Source organism: Lissotriton helveticus, chromosome 7, assembly GCF_964261635.1.
Source record: "Lissotriton helveticus chromosome 7, aLisHel1.1, whole genome shotgun sequence".
Lineage (NCBI taxonomy): Eukaryota > Metazoa > Chordata > Amphibia > Caudata > Salamandridae > Lissotriton > Lissotriton helveticus.
Window position 1 is genome coordinate 1,088,353,911 of NC_136068.1, and position 23,209 is coordinate 1,088,377,119.

At 42.5% G+C, this 23,209-nt stretch overlaps 1 protein-coding gene across 1 annotated transcript in view; it reads right to left on the minus strand.

Moving 5' to 3' along the window:
• LOC144769964 (uncharacterized) overlaps positions 1–22,556 on the minus strand; it is a 321,126-nt gene extending 298,570 nt beyond the window's left edge. Inside the window, exon 1 of the mRNA XM_078654161.1 lies at positions 22,249–22,556. Within this exon, the coding sequence (XP_078510287.1) occupies positions 22,249–22,373 (125 nt within the window). The 5' untranslated portion in view covers positions 22,374–22,556. The remainder of the gene's footprint in view (positions 1–22,248) is intronic.
• Between the last annotated feature and the right edge of the window lie 653 nt (positions 22,557–23,209).

Consider the following 23,209-nt stretch of genomic DNA (forward strand, 5'->3'; position numbering starts at 1 on the left):
CCATGAGTGTCTGAGTAGGTCTGTGAGTGGATGGGTAAGTCTCTAAGTGGGTATGTTACTGGGAGTGGGAGTCAGTCTCTGCATGGGTGCATGAGCCTGAGTAGGTCTGTGAATAGGTGTATACGTCTCTCAGTAGGTGTGTGAGTGGATATGTAAGCCTCTAAATGGGTCTGTAAGTCAGTGCATGAGTCTTTTAATTGGATGTGAGTAGGTGCATATGTCTCTGAGTGGGTCTATAAGTGGGCTCATGAGTGTCTGAGTAGGGGTTTGAGTGGATGAGTAAGTATCTAAGTGGGTCTGTGAGTCTCTGTGTGAGTGTGTCTGTGCATGGATGCATGAGTCTCTGAGTAGGTCTGTGAGTGGGTGCATAAGTCTCTAGTCGGTGTGTGAGCAGATGCATAAGTCTCTAAGTGAATTTGTGAGTGGGTGCATGCATCTCTGAGTAGGTGTGTGAGTGAGTGCGTGAGTCTCTGAGTGGGTCTGTGAGTGGGTGCTTGTGTAGGTCTGCGAGTGACTGCATGAGCCTCTGTGTGGGTCTGTGAGTGGGTGTAAGAGGGCATGAGTATGTTTGTGAGTGAATACATTAATGTCCAAATGAGTCAGTGAATGTATTTTTCATTGCAGCGATATTGGCTAATTCGTCGTGCTATTTTTCGATGTGTTTTACACATAAGGGGTCCCTCAAACACACCTATATTCTGGCCATGGGGTCAGGGTACTTCCACCCTGACCCCTTCTATTAATGTGAATAAATATTTAGTGTCATCAGCACCGTGTCCCATTACAAAAAAACAGTCAACGCAACTTTCTGCTATGGTTGTGGCCAGTCAAGCACATCATTCCTGTTGGTGCATGCCTTCTGGATTCCTTCAGAAATAGATATACAAATGTGTTTTTCTTTAATTGGCTAAAATTACTGAACTCCTTATTGAAGATGACTTTGAGTAAGTGCATGAATGTCTGAGGATGTCTGTGAGTGGGTGCATGAGTCTGAGTGGTCTGTGAGTGCATGTATGAGTCTCTGAGAGGGTCTGTGTGCGTGTGTTTCTGAGTGAGTTTGTGACTGAGTGTGTGAGTCCGTGAGTGGGACTGAGAGTGGGTATGTGGGTCTATGAATGGATGTATGAGATGGTGCATGAGTCACTAAGTCTGTGAGTGGGTGTGTCAGTCTCCCAGGGGATGCATGAGTCTCTGAGTGGGTGCATAAGTATCTGAGTGGGTCTGTGAGTGGGTGCATGAGTGTCTGAGTGGGTCTCTGTGTAGGTGTGTAAGTCTCTGAGTGGATCTGTGAGTGTGTGCCTGAGTCTTTGAGTGAGTCTGTGAGTGGGTTATAAAGTAACATTCCACTCACCATAAAGTGCTTCAATGCTGCATCAGGGATAGTAAGCATTATACATATATATTGTAATCGTATTTATATAATGCTTACTACCCCTGACGCAGCATTGAAGTGCTTTAGGGTATGTGGAATGCTACTCTGCAACCCAAAGTTCTTTATGGCGAGTAGCAAGCTACTTTGGAACCCAAAGGTATTGGTTAATATAGTGGGTATTGTTGGTTTTTATGGTTAGTCATGAAATGGTAAGAGAAAACTGCATGCATTTGCTCCAGTTACTTAGTAATATATTAACACCAGGTAGTTGTGATCAGTAGCGGGGGCTATGTGGTTTCTTGTGAATGGTTGGTGAGATTGAAAGGCTGGTGGGTATTAGGCAATGTTAGATTACAGGGATAGGGTAAAATCTGTGAAATGCGGTATCAGCTAATTACAAAATTACAATATGAAGGATTAAGGCAGGCATGAGAAGGAGATGTTGCTATACTTAGAAATAGAAAACATGCAGAGGATAGAAGGTAAGAAGAGGGTCACTCTGGAGAAACAAAGTACGTCAGAGTCAGATTTCATGCAGGGTGTTAGGATTGTAGTGGCAGAAGGCTTCTTTAGATAGCAAGCACTTGGAGAATTTAGGCTGTAGAAAGAACTAAAATAATACATAGTGCTCAATATCTGAAGCAGACACCTTAAATCCGTGATTCCAAGTGTACACATCATTTAAACAGTAAGAGACCAAGCCTGTTGTGTCCCAAGCCAAGGCTGGTCTTTTAAATATAATCTGGAGTATTCCACCCTGGCACAGATTCTTTAAGCAGGACATTTTATGACTGCAAGATGTAAAGAATGGCACACAGTTGAAATCACTAATCTTAACATCCATGAGCATGCAAGGTAACTCAAGGCCTGTATGAACTTGGTAACCACTCAGTTAAAAACAAGCATTGGCATAGCCAATAGGTCTCGCTTTTGGGACCTTATAAGTATTTAGTTATGTAGCATAATTTCCTTGGTGCAACAACATGAACTGTTGCGTGGCTAAACACTTATAAGGTCCCAAAGGCGAGACCTGTTGGCTATGCCAATGTTTGTTGTGTTTCTGTGCATTTTGGGAGGTTTGACCACGCGTCCCGGATTTGCAGGGACAGTACCAGGGTTTCACCTGCTGTCCTGACAGATTTCCGGAAATCAAATGTCCCGGTTTTTAGAGAGAGTTGACTGAAAACGGTGGCAGGTGTCTTTTTATGTTTTACAAAGCAGGGATAGTTGCCAGCTGTTAGAAGAAAATGGTTTAATTAACAGGCATGATACTGGCTTTAAAAATTGTATTTTAATTATGTTCTTATCGCCTCTTCTGTAATTCTACAATGATGAGCGATATCAGTCTGTGCGCTCAGTTATAATAAAATTGTAGCCCTTCTATTTTAGTGAAATGTCCCGGTTTTTGGCTTGAAAATTCTGGTCATCCTAGTTTTGGGGTACACAAGAAGCGTCTCGTGCCAGAGGAATGACACTTCTTGAATACTCAACTACAGCGGGCTTCGAGCTCCTTCCAGGTTAGTAAGGGCTGCAGTTGGCGTTCGCACAGCTTCAGGGAGCAGCACTTTTAATCACTATCTCCTTGTGCAAAGTTTAAGGGACACTTCGCACGCTTTGGTGAACAGGAACCCTTTAATCCGGATTGTTTCGGGAGTATTTCCCTTTTGTTGTTAACGGTTCATAGGATACAATAGAAGCAAAAAAGCTGTATAGAAATGACACGGTCTGGCTACACGTTTACCTCTGTGTGTCTCTTCACGCAGCGCCTTGACTCTCTTCGGAGCCTTTACTGCGCTACAAAAATCCGCAAAATAATATGAGAGGTCTTGAAAGTTAACAACCAACACAGGCCTGAGGCTGATAACACACATATCTAAATAAAACTGCCCCCTTCGCCTGGCCTACGTAATATCCCACCCACTCGAAAAACATGGAAGAGAAGCGAAAGGAACTGTTTCCTTGCAGGCACAGCTACCACAGAAAGCACCTTGTTGTCTCTGAATATATAACAACTGCGTCACACGGAGAAGGGTGTCACTTGATTTGCAACCGTGAGGCGCGGAGGCAGTAACACGAGCGCGCTGGAGATAGTGTTTAACGTCAGTAGAGTCGACTATAAATTTAAGAGCACACATTGTCGCCTCCCAGAAGCGGAGCGCCGGGATTACGCAGGCATATTCAAGCCCTCTGTGTCACATGACTTGTCGGTTGTCGCACCAACGAGCCATGACGTAGACAGACTGCAAGGACACACATCTGTCGGATTTCACGGAGTACTCCCAGGAAATGAAACGCCTGCGGACATTTACAGAAAAGAGAATTAATTGTCATAAACGCGTCCAAAACCCTGTCAGTGTCTTGAAAGACGGCTTCTGTCCTGGGCGAGCAGCACAGCCATACCCCGCCCTTCACTGGCTCCTCAGGCGATGCAGAATTTGGTGTAACAAACACGAGCTGCACGAAAACATTGACCAGATTATCTTAAAGTTCAATTTCTTAATTTAATATTGTCGGAGTAGGCCCAGACCCATTGTTCTTGCTCCCTAAAAGCATAATTAAGGTCTCATTTCCAATGTAAAGTACTATACTACACAGCGGTAAAAGTACATTAAACAAGGAGGGTCCACTGCAATGCCTCCTTCCAGCAAAGAGAACGAGGCAACAATGACGAAAACCGCACGCACAAAAAAAAAGGGGGCGGGAACAGCTACTGAATCCCTCCCCTCCAGGCCTCCGTGACCGGCCTCGTGGTTGCCATAGCAATGTTTCTGGAAATCGGCTTGCGATACCAGAAGTCAGGTCACGGAGTCCTGAAAAGGAGGGATCACAGCCGGACAAATCATCCAAACAGGGGCATTGTCCAATGGCAGGCCTCAGTTTCGCGAGGCCGGCCAAAGGCAGAAGGGGCGTGGTTTCATGCCCCTTCTTGTTTACAAGAACTCTCGCCTGCAGCAGCGCATGCGCTGCAACGCAGGCTTCGACCTAAAAACGACTGCACCAATTTGGAACTTCTACCAAAAAGCACCTTTTACACCACATAGGCTATATTCCTGCAAAATTCTGCTAAATGCATTCAACATGACATGCCACTCCACTTCACTGTACGACACACCACTCCTCTCTTTAGTATGTCACCCAAGTATACGATGAGCCACTCCACTGTATGACAGTCCACCTAACTCTATGACACTCGAGTCAACACCACTCTACGCTCTTACACCCTATGCCACTCCATCCTACGCTGTTACACTCTATGCTACTTTGCTCTGCCCAGCTCCACTCCTTGCCACTCCACTCTATGCCACTCCAATTCACTCTACGCCACTGCACTCTACCTCATTCCACTCTATGCCATTCCTCTTTATGCCACTCTACTCTACCACACTCCACTCTACACTACACATTAAGTCACAACACTCTGCGCCATGACGCTGTACACCAGTTCCCTATACACCACGTCACTCTCTACCACTCCACTCTACGCTATTTCACTATATGTCACTCCACTGTACACTACTCTACTTTACACCACTCCAGTCTATGCCACTCTACACCACTGCACTCATTGACAGTAAACTCTATGTCACTCTACGCCACTCCACTCTATGCTACGCCACTTTACTCTACATCACTCTACTCTATGCCATTCCACTCAACTTCACACTATGCAACTCTGCTGTGTGCCACTTCACACAACACCACTCCACTCCACTCTGCGCCACTCCACTCTATGCCCTTCTACACTACACTAGTCCACTCTGGCCCACTCCACTTTACACCACTTCTCTCAATGATACTCCACTCTATGCCACTCCACTCTACACCAATCCACACTAAGCCATTGCATTCTACTCCACTCCACTCTAGACTATTCCACTAGACTCGACTCAACTCTACCAGACTACACTCTACCCCACTCCATTCTATGGCACTCCACTCTGGCACTCCATGCTACAGTGCTCCACTCTGTGGTACTCTAGTCTGCGCCAAGCCACTCCACTCTACGTCACACCCCTCTACGGCACTCCACTCTACACAACTGCACTCTAAGCCACACCAGTCTACCCTACTCTCCACTCTACATCACGCCACTCTAGGCCACTCCACTCTACCCCATTCCACTCTACTCCACTTTATGCCACTCTACTCTACACCAATCCACTCAACACTATGTCACTCTAGGGCACTGTCCTCCATGCACTCCACTATACACCATTCTACTCTATGCCTTTCTACTCTACGTCATCACTCCACTCTACAACACTCGACTCTATGCTATTTCAATCTACGTTACTCCACTCTATGCCATTCCACTGTACGCCAGTCAACTCTGCAAAACTCCACTCTACATCACTCCACTCTAAGCTAATTGATTCTATGCCACTCCACTATCCACCACTCTACTATATGCCACTCCACTCTACACCACTTCACTCCACCCCATTATACTTCATACCACTCTGCTCTCTATACGCCACTCTACTCTACGCCACTCTACTGTATACTACAAAAAAACTGCATTTTCGGTGTTTAGCTTAGACTCTTCATTGGTAGTCAGTGGAGAGACAAGGCTGAAAAAGTGGTGTAAAACCTTCTCCTTTGGGTAAAAATAAGGGGTGGGCATCAAAGTTTTCACTCTTTACATATCACCAATTTAATTGTAGGTGGCTTTATGCAACTTCAACTAAATTAGACACTGCAAGATTCAGCTATAACAAGACTGAGGTGGCTAAGACAATAAAGCATGCTTTTGAGCACAATATTTACTTGAGGGATGAAAGAATGGTCTGAATCAAAGATGTGGAGAAGCGTGGCTCAATGGTTAGAGCGGCAGACCCTGATGCAGAGATCTGGCCCGGGACCAGGGTTCAATCCCGCCTTGGCGGCTCTTGGACTCAATCTCTCCGGACCTGATAATTCTCGCCTCAGTGCCAAGTCTAATCATGGGTCCCACTCTGTGACTCTGGGCAATAGCTTGTTTAATCTCCACAACGACCCCAGCAGCGCTTGGATGCCTGGCTACACCTTGGGGGTGCCCAGGAGTGGACATTTCACAGGAAAGCCAGGAAGGGTTCCACAGCGGTATGAATACAGCGCTACGAGACCTCTGGGTAGAAGTGTGCTATATACAAACACATTTACATTCATGGGATTGAGAAGCACGCCTAATGTTTATTTTTTAATTTTATTTCTAGAGCCATTGAGTATTTCATCTCCAATGTTTACTCCTACATATTATATTGGCCCTGATCCAAAACGCCATTCGTGCATATAAGTTATACATATGTACATACACACTGCTTGGTTTATCAGTGTTTTGTGTTTACAGATTGTTGAAATGACTCACACATATTGCATGAATCTGGTTTAATGTAAATTGTGAGAAACTATGCTCATGGGGGTGAAACGTGGATTAGCCAAAGCAGGAAGCCTTGAAAAGTAGATGAAAATCCCCAAATAAGCGAGTTTGTGGGCATTCAAAAACTTTTGAGAGGCACATCACCACCTTAGATACAGTTAGACATTTACCCCTATCAAGGGTAGGAGTAAATCTGTAACAATGGTGGGAACATTAAAGGAAACCCCCAAATTTACTGGGGATGTAAAGGTAGGAGCTTTTCAATTCTAAAAATGATTTTTCCTTTGGAGATAAAAGAAACAGTTTTAAAGTGCAGTTGCACTAATGCGAGATGTTAAAATGTGCATAAATTACACAAGAAAAACTTGTAATTCTCAAAATAATTTTAAAAATACTCCTAATAGTGGTTGTGTCTGCCTATATGTGGCCATGACCTGCAATGTTACATTTGGTAAAAACATATATGTATGTACATTTATACTTGTTCAAAAACATCATCATTCCATCATTACAAGGAGGTCCTGTCAGATATGATAATTATTGCATCCTAGAAAACTCCAACACTGAGATGTTTGAGATTTGTCAGATGAGATCATTTTTGCAAAATCTGGGTTTTTGAGGAATAGTATGTGGGTTCGGGTACGTCCTGGTAAAGACTGTTCCTTTTTCCCCCTGTTTGAATCATACAAGTCTGACCTACTGAAATATAACAAACGATGAGATCTTTATTGAACCTAGTAATTCTCAGGTGCTATAAACATCGCATTACTTATGATCATGATTACTGAGCAGGCAGGTGTTTGCACAGGGATCAGTTTAACAGACCACTTTTAAAAAGGCCCTATGTTTGTATGGTGGAGCTGGAAACATGAGGTCAGTGGCGGGGAGGGGATCATAATATCCTTTTTAAAACACTTACCTCCTCATGGCTGCCGCCTTCTCTCCTTTGCCATTGCTTCACTGACGAGTCCCGGAAGCACACAGACTCTCCCAAGCCAATCACAACGTTGCAGCATTGTGATTGGTCTGAGTACTGTGGGGTGTCGCTCAGACATGAAGTGGGACCCTGGGCATTTTCCCCACCCAGGCTGTGTATTACAGCCCGGTGGAAGACATGGTAAGTGCGCATGACTGTTTGGCCGGCTCAAGACGGCCAGCCAAACTGTCATGCGCACTTAAGTGCATGAGCGATTCCTCCTCCTGTGACATCAGCCCTGCCATGCCCTAACTCAACCCCATAACTCTGAAAAATAAAATTAAAATAACGATTTTATCATCATTTTATTTTTCCTTTTTCCTGTTCTGAGAGCAGTGGGGCAATGCTCCTCCGCCTTAGTGGAGGAGCCGCCCCTGCATGAGGTGACTGTGTGTTCAAAACAAAGGGCTTACACAGTACCTAACATCTGTCCAAGCAATCTGTCATCAATTATGAATATGGCTCTGTTATGTTATGTTAATCTTGTTTGTAAAGCGCGCAGATACTCAATAGAGTGTCCCGGCGCTCAGTCAGTGGCCAACCGGCCAGGCCACCTAGACTGACTGTTTAAAGAGCCAGGTCTTTAGTTTCCTCTTAAGATGTCCAGGTTGTGTGCTAAACGAAGGTAGGTTTGAAGCTTGTTACAGTTAAATGGACCCAAATAGGAAAAGGATCTCCCTCCTATTCTAAGGCGGTTGATGCACGGCATTCTTGCAAGGCGCGCAGAGGAAGAGGGCAGGGTGCGTGCTCGGATGTATTTGCTGATCCTCTCTCTGAGATAGACCATGCCCGTACCCTGCATGGGTTTATGCATTAGGACCATAGCCGTAAAGATAACCCTCTTTTTTTTTATAGGAAGCCAGTGCATGAACCTCAAATGAGGGGCCAGATGAAACCTAGGTGGGAGTCTGAGTAGCAGTCTCAACGCCGAATTCTGCACCACCTGCAGTCTGTTGAGAATATAGTTAGGGAAACCGAGGTAAAGAGCATTCCCATATTTGTGTCTCATCGTGATCAGGGCCTGCACCACCTTCTACCAGCAGACTCAGATAGGAGAGGTAAAAACATTTTTAGCATGCTTAAACAAGAGCCAGCAAGGGCTTGAATCTGCGGTTGGAGGGAGAGGGAGCTGTCAATTTTAATCCCTAAGTTCTTCACACAGTTTTCGGGGGAGCCGGGGGGCAGCATATCAAATGGTCAGGAGGCTTCCACTAAATTGTGAGGGACATCTCCCAAAGTCACAATCTCGGTTTTATCCGGATTGCAACTCATTTGGTGTACGTTCAGCCAATGAAACACCTTGGCGAGACACCGAGAGATATGCTTCCCATCTAGGTCACCTTCCTTCTCACAAGCAAAAGGAAGCTGCATGTTATCCGTGTAAGAGATGACTTTTGCACCCGGGGACTTAGCAAGAGTAGCCAAGGGCATTGGATATACATTAAACAGGGTGGGACTGGGAGCCGAGCCCAAAGGTATGCCTAATCTCAGGGTTCTGGCTTGTGAGGTGTGAGGAGGCAGCCATACTTCCTGAGTACGCTTATCCAGAAATTATGAGAGCCAATTTAAGGCCGAGTGTCTGATCCATATCTCATGAAGATGCTCAAGCAGGTTAAAGTGGGGCACAGTATTGAAAGCTGTGTTCGACCACTTCAAGAAGCATGGTCTCCCTGCTGAAAGGAGGGCAAAACTTGTATTGGCTGTAATGAAGTATTTTATTATCATCCAAGTAGTGGTAAAGTTCAATTCGATCTCGCTAAGATATTCAAGAATCTTTCTATCTAGAACTTCGGTCATGCAGCAGTTTTCTTCCTTGTATAGCTTAGCATAAAACTCCTGGAACTCATGTCGGATGCAGCTAGGATCGGAGACCTCGGTGCCTGAAGACAATCTAATTTTGTGTATCTCATTAGAGGTAATTTGTTGTCTCGTCTTAACAGCTAAGTGATGTCCGATACTGTCACTACACTCATATGTCTTCTCTGTGAACTATTAGACCTCACCCCCACATGGGAAGAAATCCTGGATGCCCTCAAAAGTCTTCCTGACGGAAAAGCTTCTGGCCCTGACGGCATTCCTGTCGAGTTTTTTTAAATCTTTGCCAGCCAAATCAAGGTTATATTCTTAGAAGTAATTACCTCCATCTTCAGTGGCACTTTACCTCCAAGCTCTTGGTCTAGTGCCAGAATATCTATCTTTCCAAAAAAGGACAAATCTCCACTAGATATGGGCTCCTACAGACCAATAACCCTCATCAACTGCGACTCTAAAATTTTCTCCAAGGTATTAGCCTCTAGAATATCTAGAGTAGTGGAACCCCTTGTTTCAAAATGGCAACATGGTTTTATACCCAAGAAAGGGACCACTGAACATGTCCGGAGAGTTATTACTCTGTTTGATGCTGCTCAAGTCGCTGGAGATCCGATGTCATTAATACTACTCGACGCCGAAAAGGCCTTTGACCGGGTCTCCTGGCAATTTCTTTGGAGAGTAATGGACAGCATGGGATTCGGGGGTAGGTTCATGCAGGCGGCGCAGGCACTTTATCACAATCCAACCGCTAGCGTCGTTATAAATGGACATCTGACGCATCCCTTTAAAATCTCTCGAGGTACTAGGCAGGGCTGCCCCTGCTCCCCGTTACTGTTTGCGCTCTACCTAGACCCTCTTATTAAACAAATAGAGAAGAATTACAACATTTCTCCAGTAACATATTTTCAAAACAGCTGTAAAATCCTGGCCTATGCTGACGATCTCGCCATCACTACTCCAGACCCTGCCAATTCTATACAGGCCCTAGAAAGGGAGGCCCACAAATTTGGTATATTATCTGGGTACGCCCTAAACAAAAGCAAAACACAGATATTAGCAAATAATAAAATCATTTGGGCCGATGCTAGAGTGGTACTAAAGGCCAAATACCTGGGCTCCCTAGACTGGAGGAAATAGTTGCAACTAATTTGGCTCCCCTTGCTGTACAGACTAAAAAGGCACTAAAACAAATAGATAATTTACACCTAACGCTGGTTGGCAGGTGCAATGTCATTAAAATGACCTACTTTCCTAAATTGCTTTATTTTTATCGCTGTATCCCTCTTGAGTTCAGCAAAAAAGATCTACTTAAATTTCAGCAAATTTTTACCCAGTTCATTTGGTCATACGCTCAACCTAGACGTGCATTAAAACATCTTACGTTACCGAAAGACAGAGGGGGATGGGCTTTTTCCAACATCATCCTATATTACTGGGCGGCAGTCCTTCAATACAGCTCAGTTTTGTTAAGAGAATCCTCCTGTGGAGTTGATCCGTCTTTGCCTTCACCCTTCCGGTCCTTGTTAGGGGAACAACAATGGGGCTGTCTAGTCCGAGAAACAGCCTATGGATATTACAACCGCGTTAAATTTAAGACGCTAATGAATTCTTATAAAGTTTTTCGCCATGTCCGGAAAACGTTTGGAATGGGTAGACATAACTATTATTCCCCTATAATTAATAACAACAATCTACCTGCTATATTTAGTTCATCTTATCTATCCGAATGGCATAGAGCAGGGGTTACAAAATTAGGGGACCTTATAACAACTAGGGGAATTGAGACCTTCTCAACTTTGCAGACTAGATTCAAATTAAAAAGTCAAGACCTATTTAAATATATGGCTATTTACGATTACCTTGCCAGGAAAGTGGGAGGAGCCCACGGATTTGCCGAGGTCGAGCTTATGAACACTCTTCGGAATAACACCTCTATTCGCATTGGAAGTATATACCAATTAATAAACAAGGAAACCCCTGATGATCTAGAAACTATTGCTTCCAAATGGCACACTAAACTTGATTCCCCTCAAAGCATATTTTTCAACTCCCTGTGTTTATCACAGCAAATCCTTATCTCGGCCAAACTACAAGCACAACACTTTAAAACTATATTTTTTTTGTATATGACACCTAGCAAAATCATGAAATGGGGATCTGGGAGAGGAACACTATGCTCGCGCTGCTCTGAGATAGGGGCCGACTCTATACATATATTTGCAACATGCCCAGTCATTAGCTCCACCCTACTCAGAATACAGAACTTACTGAGTAAAATAACAAATCAATCAATTCTTCTGAACCCTACTACTATTCTTTTGGGAACACAATCGGACTCCTTGAGAGTAAAAGAAGAAGGGCTGATATTTGTCGCAATGGCAGTATGGAGGATATGCATTTCTTCTGGATGGTTAGACTCAGAGTCCCCCTCCTATGCACAATGGTTGGCTAGACTAGTTGCCACATACCATCTTGAAAAATCTGTATATGCTAAGAAAGGACGAAGAAAAAGGAAGATGGGTATTGAAGTTTGGGGGGCATTCTCCAAATGGATTGATCAACAAGGACAGGTGGATACAGAGACATAGAACGGCCACCAGAAATCCACAAAACCTTGTCTCCTTTTACCTCTCTCTCTCTTCTTTCCTTCTTCTTTCTGGTTTTCTTTCTTTTTTCAGACATATTCTCTTGTCACATTTTTCCCGGCTTTATCTTATTTTTTTCCTCATCTTTGTTTATAAGTATCTGTGCCATTGGTTTGTAATGAAGATGGAAGGTGGGAGGCGGGTGGGGGGGGGTCTTGAATTATCTTTCTTTAGTAACTTTGTTAAGATTCCGACTTTGTGAAAACCAATAAAATAAAAAATAAAATAAAAAATAAAAAAATAAAAAACATTTTCGGAATAGCATCCATAAATGCTTATATGAAAAACATACAAAGTATTCTGTAATAAAACACAAACTGTAAAAAAAAAAAAAAAAAAAAAAAAAAAAGTAGTGGTAAAGTTGGTGATTAACTTCCTTTTCCATAAACTTCAAAAGGGCAGGGAGAAGGGAGATGGGCCTATAATTTACCACTTGCTTGGGATCAGCTGCCGGTTTTTCCAGCAGCAAGAGCACTTTTGCGTTTTTCCAGGCCAGCAGAACCACACCTGAATTTCAGGCTCTTTAATGCTGAGAGTGACTGATCAAGAGAGAGGGGAGTGAATTTGTCTAGGGAGGGGGACGTGAGGAGGAAAACAGATTCCTTACGCATCGGACCTGTATTTGGAAAATGTGAGCACTATTCTGGAAGGTGTTCTGAATGGTCTTGAATTTTCATAGAAAAAAAGTATCAATTTCTTCTGTGTGACAGATAAAAATTGCTGCCCCAGCCCGTGCCCACAGTAACACAGCACTGGGACATCAATTTAAAACTTTTGTTCACACTGGATACTATTGCACGAAAGAGAACAATTGTTTTCAGAAGACATGATCTAACACAGCAGGATACGCCACATATATCACTCAGTACTTCTGTGATCCATTGGTAGACTTCCTCGTACTCTTGTTTAAGGTTTTGGTAGCATCTGGGCCAATAATAGAGGCTTGGCGAATCTAAGTGAATTGCTGTTTAACCACTGCTTGTGAGTGTTGTTATTGTTTTAACAAGTAGAGCATGTCAGAAACACTGACAGTAAAGCTTGTGGATGAATTCAGTTTGATTTTACTATAATATGTGTCTGCGTTCTCCATTTGATTAGCAGTAATACATATAAATAGTACAAATAAACAAACATGGATGCTTAGTGAGTGATGGTACAGTAAACCAATGCATGAGACAAACATCAGAACCTAGGATCTGCCTTTCGGTTTTGAAGCAGCACAAGCAAAACTTGTGTCAAATTCCTGTAGAAATATCAGGAGCAGATGCATCCTATTTCAACATCACAGAAATTTACCATTAAAATGAAAAATAATGAGAAATATTAATGTTTTTCTTCTAATGTATAAGAAGGTTCAGATATCCACTATTAGCATAGTAAGAAAACTCTGTTTATGTCCAAATTCCGTATTATGTGGAATATTCTGAATTTAATTCCGAGGTTTTGTGGTAAACATCCCACCATCACAATTTTCCCCAGACAAATTTTGGCAGATGAAACCGCAAAAAATATTGAGGGAAGAGGGCCTGAGAAATGCAAAACACGCAGAATTCAGTACATTATCACGGATTCTACATATTGAACCTCACTGGCCCTCGAGAAACTTGGAATAGGAGGTATATACTATACATTATATAACTGTATTTTGTGGTGTGTAAACACCACACGTTTTCCTGACCCACTCAGAATCACACCGTAAACGTTTATCACCCTAAAATAACAGGAGACGTATTGAACATGAACGGTATACAAATAAACGTTAAACAATGATAAGGTCAGCAGAGAGAGAATAGCACAGCGACATACACATATTAAAATAGCAAATATTGAAAAGGCCAGTAGGTTTGACACATTGACATAAGTGAAATAAACATGGAAATATGTAGACAGATCAACATATGGGCAGACATCCATGCACACACAGTTCATCACACTTTGATTCACCCATGCACATAAACCAACAAACAACAAGCAAACAAATCCCCCCCGGCCCTCACTTACCTAACGCTGGAACAGCACACCGCAAGTCGGCCTCGAGCGCGCCTCAGAAGAGACGCGGGAGGACAGGAGCGTGATGCGCGTGAATGTGCACGTTGACGTTCCCGCGCGTTCACGGACCTGAGTCGGCTCGTGCCCAGGTTTGGAGCTGCTCGTTCACAGCTCTGACTCCCTTGGCAGGGAGGAAGGTGACTATAGTCTCGCTGGCGGGAGCGTTTCGCGCTCCAACGCCAGCTCGACCTAACAAGCAATTCACGTTGGTATCATCGGGAGGTATCACCAGGCAGTGACAAAGGGGTACCCTATTTTGGACATAAAGGCTCCACTTACAAGTAAAAGCAACACTTCAATCAGAGGTAAGGGGACAAAAGCACTGTTTAAGCTAGATAATTACAGGCAGCCAGTGGCAAATATTGTGTACTGGCGACAGAATCCAACGTGAGAAATATTATTTTAGACCAAACCCGCTTTGATTAATCACCAAGAAAACTGAACGCATGTGACTGTGAAATTCAAGTCTATATTTTTTTTTAAAGGGTATACAGTAGGAACAGATAATATTATCACAGTGCTACCAATGAGAAAAAAATTAATCACTTGTCAGAAATATATCTGTTAAAAAAATAATTAATTATTAGTAGCCAAGACAAACTGAATACCTTGTACTTTCAGTACTGATCCCTGGCAATGCTTACATATATAAATACTTAAAAATCTATACACAAAGACAAATGAATAACAATACATTCATATATTAACATAAACAATTATTTTCATTGTGTGTTTTCAAACTGGCAATAAACCATTGATCTTCAGTCTTCCATTTAATTGGACATTGTGTGGCTGTATTCAAAAGAATCAGGCTACAAACCACACTTAGGAAGTAGTCTATTTTAGCTCAACATTTGTTGAGGACCACAAAATCCCAGTATTCTTTAATGTTGGCACAAATGCATTTTATAGATATTTTTCAATTTCCAGAAGACTCCTCCACTGGAGGTGTTGATGCATTTTGGCCCTTGCACCATGAGCCTCATCAGGACAATGGAAAGGTTAGAAGTGCAACAACTCAGGATGAACCCGAAATGCATTGGGATTTTGGGATATTTTTTGTGAATCTCGTGAAGATATAATAATGTCACCAAAGACAATTTGTTGATTTGCTGAATGATTTATATTTAATTTCTTTTGATGTTTCTTATAAATACAACAATCTTTTGATGAGAAATTGTAGCGCATAGAATGCACTGTTTATTGTTTCCTTTTTCAAATGTTTAAAAATCAAGAGAATAAAAATCTTGTAAATATCAACATAGAGATATGACGAACTTTTTGATTACAGTTGAAAGGCCCATGGCCCAAGAGTTGTGCCTCCAGTAGCTCGTGGTTTTCCCCGAGCTCATATTTAACTAGTTGATACAGTTAGGGCGCAGGGCACGCACCCTTATAACTAGAGAGCACGCTAAAACTTCTAAATTTGAAGAATTACTCGATCCTTTATACTCAGACTTAAATTTAGGTGTGCAGATCCACCCTTCAGATTAATTTTCTTACCTTGAGTGCCCACTTGTGGATCAGCACCCACTTAACAATCATGTCTTGGCAGGACATTTCCAATTTGACAACTAAACAAGCAGATACAAAAGCGTACTCATCTGAGGATGCCGAATCAATTTATGCACTAATAAAAGAAGTAAGAGAATTTGGCACATCATCAGGCACTACAACACAGCAACTAAGGCAACTTGAGTACCTCATGAGAAAAGAAATCAATCAGAGATTACATGCCACAACATTAATCGAATACCACAAAGTAAAATGCATACCTCGTGGCTTGAGGATTGCTCTTCGCCCAATGCTTTTTAAATTTAATAAATCTTTTATGGCACGCTGGTATGCCATTCTGAACAAGAGTTCGCTGGATCTTATTTTACTTATTATTGAAGAGATTTCATGCATCCACACACAGGCCAAAGTATAAAACTCAGACATAATGCAGATTGCACCACTGAAGGAGTAGTGTATGCCATCAAGTCCCCGTGTGGACTAGTATTCGTGGGTAGAACCAGTAGAAAGATTAAAACGCGTATAGTGGAGCATAAAAGTCGCATCAGAAACAAGAATATAAATTCACCATCAGCCAGACATTGGGTAGAAGCCAAACACACTATTCCCCAAGTAAGATACATGGGTTTGGAATGCATCAAACAAGCACCAGGAATAGATTTCAACACACGTCTAGCTAGGAGGGAAACACATTGGATAAAGACCTTAGGTACAGTAAGTCCAGGGGGTCTTAATGACCATTACGAATTATTGTGTTTTTTATAAATGGCTGATACTATTCATTAGATTGTACGGGAGAACGCTGGGATTTCCTTTTCTTGTTTCTGTTCTACTTCTCTGTTTCGTCGTTTGAGCATGATTTAGTCCATCTGAATATTCCTCACTCTTTGGCTTTTCGCTTTCCGTCTTTTGTTGTTTCTCCTTGCTAGGTTTTTTCTATTTATTAACATTATCCTACCTTGTCATTTTCACCTAGATCTTTTACCTTTTGCTGGACGTTTTACATAGGTTACAGCTATCTTATGTCATAGCGAGTTACTCTTTATTATTTTTGTTATGGCACTTTCATCACAGAACCGTCTCTTTATTATATAGACATGTATATGTTTTCACATACATAATTTTAGTAGTTTTCCCAGTTTTGATTGGTTTAGAATACGAACATGATGAACACATTGGACATAGGTTTGGAACTAGAGCACATTCTCCCTTTTAGGTGAGGTTACTGTTTTGTTGGTAGCCCGTCTTCTATTTTGTTCACTCCTTCTACTTAAACCCACGAGTTCCGCACCACGTGACCTGTTGGGCGGACTCACGCTTGGCAACTCAGTATGCATGGCGGCGGATGAAGTGATAGGTAAGTCTCGGAGGTCTAGTATGCTTCAGTGGACGTTATATTGTGGTAGGGAGTTGTCAGTAAGGAATTTGTGATTCTCTTTCAGACATTTGGATCTGAGAGACTTGAGCTTACGTGTCTCCTTCATTTGTACTGGTAAGCTGTACACCGGGTCACCGGGTTTGTTCACAACACTAGGTTGAGTCCAGGGGATTGATCGTTCCCTGTTATTTTTTACGGTTATCTGGACATGAGGAACCTGGTCGTTATATAGTTTACCTGTGGCTTATAGACACATGCCCGTATTGGACTGTCGTCCGGTAAGCTTACTTAAATAGCTAGATCTTTCACGTAGTTGTTTCCTCATTGACTTTAACGTTCATTTTTTTGGCATGCTTGTTTTAACACATGAGGGCTTACGAGTTCTACTTTCCTCTCACTGGCACCTCACGTGTTATTTTCGCAAAGACCTGCATGAGAGTTTCCCACCTTGAGTTTTCTGGTAGGCGCACGGCACTTTGGTATTTACATTGGATCTGCACTTTTTTCCACACTAGAACTCTCTCTCAGCAGCACTCCCCAGTCTTTTTTATGTGGTTTCTGAAATATTTAATTACTGATTAAATGATATACAGATACCTCTGTTGCTGTCTTGTAGATCCTGAATAGACATCACTACATGACGTCGTCAACTCAAGATTTGACAATTTACTCATTTAGTACATCCCCTGACGAAGGGTTCAGGATGAACCCGAAATGCATTGGGATTTTGGGATATTTTTTGTGAATCTCGTGAAGATATAATAATATCACCAAAGACAATTTGTTGATTTGCTGAATGATTTATATGTAATTTCGTTTGATGTTTCTTATAAATACAACAATCTTTTGATGAGAAATTGTAGCGCATAGAATGCACTGTTTATTGTTTCCTTTTTCAAATGTTTAAAAATCAAGAGAATAAAAATCTTGTAAATATCAACATAGAGATATGATGTACTTTTTGATTACAGTTGAAAGGCCCATGGCCCAAGAGTTGTGCCTCCAGTAGCTCGTGGTTTTCCTCGAGCTCATATTTAACAACTTTGGGGATGACATAGTGTAGCTCCAATACGTTTTCTCCATTGTACTATCACGATCAGTCGGGGTATTCGCCGTAAACACAAACGGGACAGTAAGGACTACACATCTGCTCAAGTCCTGACTCGATAGTCTGTGCGCAATACGCCCAAATGGTTCGAGGCTGCAGCGCATGAAAAATGTGTTCAAGAGAAAAGTCTGGTCAGGAGGGCGCAAACTAAGTCGCTCTGTTGGCGTTCACTCGGCAATGATTATGTCATCCAGGGCTGGATGACATAATTGTTGCCGAGTGAACGCCGACAGAGTGGTGACGTTCACGTACTCCAAAACGGACTTTTCTCCTGAACAAATTTGTCACGCACAGCAAACCCTCAACATTTGGGCATAACGTGCGTAGACTATTGAGTTTGGACTTGAGCAGATGAGTAGTCCTTACTGTCCCGTTTGTGTTTATGGCGAATACCGTAATTAATCTTTATAGTGCAATGGGGGAAAACGTATTTGAGCCACACTATGTCCTCCCAAAAGTTGTTGCACTTCTAGCTTTTTCATTGTCCTGATTAGGCCCAATGGTGAAAGGCCCGAAACGTGTCGACACCTCCAGTGGAGTAGTCTTCTGGAAATTGAAAAATATCTATAAAATACGTTTGTGCCAATATTAACCCGTTGACTGCGGCACGAATTCCGCCGCATTGCAGGCATTTTAATCAGTGGACGGGGTTTGGACGGCACTCAGACGTCCCTCGCACACTCCCACCGTCACGTGGGATGGCCGGGACGAGTTCAAGAATACAGGGACTCTCTGGTCCTCAACTAATGTTGACCTAAAAAAGACTACCTCCTTAGCGTGAATTGTAGCCTGATTCTTTCGAACACCACCACACAATGTCCAATTAAATGGAAGACTGAAGTCCAATGGTTTATTGCATTTTTACAAACATACAATGAAAAGAATGGTATACAGCCTTTACAACGAAACTTTTACAACGAACTACCATTACAACGCAACTTTTACAACGCAAACCATTACAACGCATAGTGCTGGGGGGGCGCTCTAGGATAGGGAATAGGTTTAATGTACTATCCAACACCTTCCCTACTATCCACGGGGACTGGAGTTGGAATAGTAAATTAAACTATTCACTATCCAGCGCCCAAAAGCATTATGCGTTGTAATGGTATGCGTTGTAAAACTTGCGATGTAAAGGTAGGCGTTGTAAAAGTATGCGTTGTAACGTCATACATCCGAAAAGAATTGTTGGTGTTATTATATAAATGTATTGTTATTCATGTGCCACTGTGTATAGCTGTGTCTGTGTTTATATATGTAAGCATTGTCAGGTATGAGTACTGAAAGTACCATGTATTCAGTTTGTCTTGGCTCGTAATAATACATTGATTTTGTAACAGATACATTTCTGACCAGTGATTAATTAGTTTTTCTCATTTGGTAGAACTGTGGTTCTATTATCTGTTCCTACTCTATACCCTATTTTTCTTTGAAATATTAGTTAATTTGCCCAGGCACAGTAGAGTCATTTGGGTACACCCTCTGGCTTTTGGCTATGAAATTCAAATCAGCAGGCCCTGTTCTAGGTGTCTAGCCCAGCTCCAGCAGAAAAAGCTCCTAACCAACGTGTCTTCTTAGAGTAAGAGCTGTTTCAAGCACAAAAATGTCTGTTACTAATAGCACTTTCCACTTCCTGACTTGAAGAACATCCCCCTTATTCCGTTTTTAAGGAAATCGGGCCGGAAATTGTGTCGTTGTGCACACCTGGGTCTGCAACATTCTTACTGTAAAGGACTGAACAGGATAACTAACGGATGCAAAACAACACTTACCAAAGGCTATAGCAACCTTTTACATGTCCACAAGAGTGGCATGTTACACCGACAATACAAGCACTTGGAATTTGCCACAAACTGTTCAACATCTTTACTTCTATTTCTCAGCGTAATGGAATCAATATTTACAATCTCCCACCAGTGCCATGTTTGCACTCTACAAGCCTGTAATTATTTAAGGCCTGTGGAAAACACATTAGCTTTCCAGTCTCTGTGTAACCAAAAAACTTGACATTCATTGCATTGTAACTCGTGTGGGGTGTGCTTTTACAACCTTTGGTTTGTTTGAGCTAAACGATTTTTTTTTTGCTAAAATCAGCAAATTATGCAGATGATGAAGGATTGTATGACAAGTGTGGTAAATTCATAAATATGCAGAGAATACTCCACCTGCAGATTCACAAAATTCCAGTTTGCTTGTGTATTCTTTAAGTCTATGCATTAAGGATGCCAAGAACTTTGTTTACCCTTCTTCCAGCTAGCACACGAGCACCCTGAGTCCTCTCCCCAACATATATTTATATATACACACTCACACATATATATAGCGTCAAATTAATTTAATGAGATATGTGTATTTGTTGAAAACAGTGTAATGGCGGAGCTCGTGAAAGCACTGAACAAAGGGTACAGTCACCTCTTGCTAAATAGGAGACTGAAGGAGTTATCCATCTAGGAACTGATTTGCACAACCTTTAACCAGGAATCTGCTTTAAACACCGGCTTCGTCACTTGACTAATTGTGTTGTTTTAGGCAAATGACATTACTTCAGTCCTTTTATTTCACCAATACATTTAAGAGTCGTGTAATTTTTCCACATCGAAATTATGTTGTCCTTATATATTGCGTTCTGTTTTCTGAGCATTAGCTTCACAATGGCAGTCAGTAATTGGTGATCACTGCTGACTCACTCACCTCCTCCCTCTGACGCCTTTCATTAAGCATCTCCAGATGTTGCTTATGATCAGGTGATCAGTCAGTTTTCTGGCTCTAGGATTGGGTAAACACCAAGTTAGTTTGTGAATATCATGGTGGGGGAAGAGAGTCCCTCCTATGATCAGATCGTTTGAGGCACGACAGTGCAAAACTCTTTCTCTATTGTCATTTGAGCCATAACCATTGATTCGCATGGCTCTGTCATGGTTTGTGTGGTCATTTTCCACTTCAGCATTCAAGCCCCCAATCACAATCTTCAGGTTGTGGTGCAGCACAGCTTTAAGATCACCTGGCATCTCTTGGTAGAATATATCTATGACTGTATCGTCTATGTTGATTGTTGGAACAAAGCACCAGCTTAGGTCGTTGTTGATGTCTCTCCCTTTTAACCTGGCTGTCATGAGAATGCTGTTGACTGGCTTCCACACAGTTGGGCCATTGCTCGTCCCCTTGCTCAGGACAATGGATGCTCCCTGGTGATGTTGGTCATTGTCTCTTCCGCAGTAAAGTACCATCTCTCTCCTGTGGTGGTTTCCATTCTGTCGGATCCAGTTCACTTGCTTTCACTGACCCCTGACTGTGTAGTTTGTAGTGCCGCAAGTCAGATGTTACATGAGTCAGCTTTCCTGTGAAATACATAGAATGTAAGAATGCCTGACATGTAGCAGTGACCTTTTAGTGCAGTGCATATCCTCAACTGAATTACTTCAAATGTAATAGTTCTTTGAAGTAATTCAGTTCAGTAAGTGCACTACGCAAAAATGTCTCTCCACAGGTTATGTATTCACGAGCAATAAAGTTGCCTCACAAATAATGAAATTGTTTTTATAAACAGTGCACATGACAAAGTGCTGTCTTTCGTGGTCACACGTGGAAACGTCCTCACAACAGAGGTTTTCTTGGCTATCACTAAGTCCATGTTTAGAAGTTACTACTTTTAATAAGCGTCAGTGGTAGGTTATTCGTGATACATTTTTAATTTAAAACACTCGTTGTTGAACTATCTTTTTTAACATGCCAGAGTATTTTTCATATGTTTACACTATGTTGTATCCGCGATGTACGTGCCTTTCTTTCGATAGCTTAAACAGTGACCCCGGCTCAGCTCCTATGATTTAGCCCGTCTCAATTTCTGGCGGTTTCCCCTGTTCTTTGTGTTAGTGACGTTTGCATACCGCTGTTTCTGATTTGCGGTGCCTCGTTTATGCCCACGGGTGATGCCAGCACACCTGCAGCCTGCCCCGTTCTTGTTCTAATGGTCAGCAGAACTTACACTGATACGTTCATACACAAAAGCAAATGTGCGTTTTTCAGTTACTTACCTCTGGAAATGCCCAGTGTAGTCGCCGTAGTGCTGCCGTAGCCACACCAGTAGCCATAGCGCAAAAGAAGTGCCCAGGACCAACCTCGCGCACCTGCGGTATCTCGACCGGCCACAGAGGAACATATCGGTCTTGTAAGGTAGAAGCGGCGGCGACCTTCGGCTGCTCTCTAGCCGTAGCAGCTCCGACAGTGACTGCCCGGTGTGAGACTCTGCTCCCGCGCGTACTGAGAAGTCCTGAACTTCTCCCTGGTCAGGAAGGTGTGCTCACTCACAGCCGCATGCATTGCTACTGGCTACGGAGCACCCACAAAGCGGAATGCTGCCTGTCGACTCCCAGAATGTTACCTTTCTTCTTGTCACGATCTTAGACTGTCTGCTTGGTGTTTTGGTTGTGAAAAGCAAGAATGAGTGTCCTGCATCACAGCTTTTCAAACGTATCTTCAAACAAACATGCGCACCTCACCCAGTAAGATCAACAGAAACAATACAAGAGAAAATAGGAACAATACGTGTGAAGTTGCCTTCCAGGCACAGAACATACATTTGTTACATTTCCGTCCAAATCTACGGTAATCACAGAAGTCCGGGACTGCGTGATTTTTTAAAGGGCTAGAAAGTTACGTCAGACATAGTCCTCAGGAGTACATTTCTAACTTATGACCAGGAACGTTTTTTCTTTTTAATTAGACCCATTGAGAGTGCCTCGGTGTTTATCTTTGGAGTAAGCACTAAATAAATGTTTATATTTGTGCTTTGTAAGGTACCACATGCTAGCTGATTTGTCTTCAGATTGTCACCTTTGTGTTAGTTTTTCTTTGGGTTTGTGTCTGTTATGTAGGGTTGTCAGATGATACCATGTTACTAGGACCCTATGCCGTCAGTGAGGCATCTGAATTATGAACCGAAAGAACTCAGGTTGATTTCGTCTTGCTACACTTCAGTTGAACTAACATACTAGA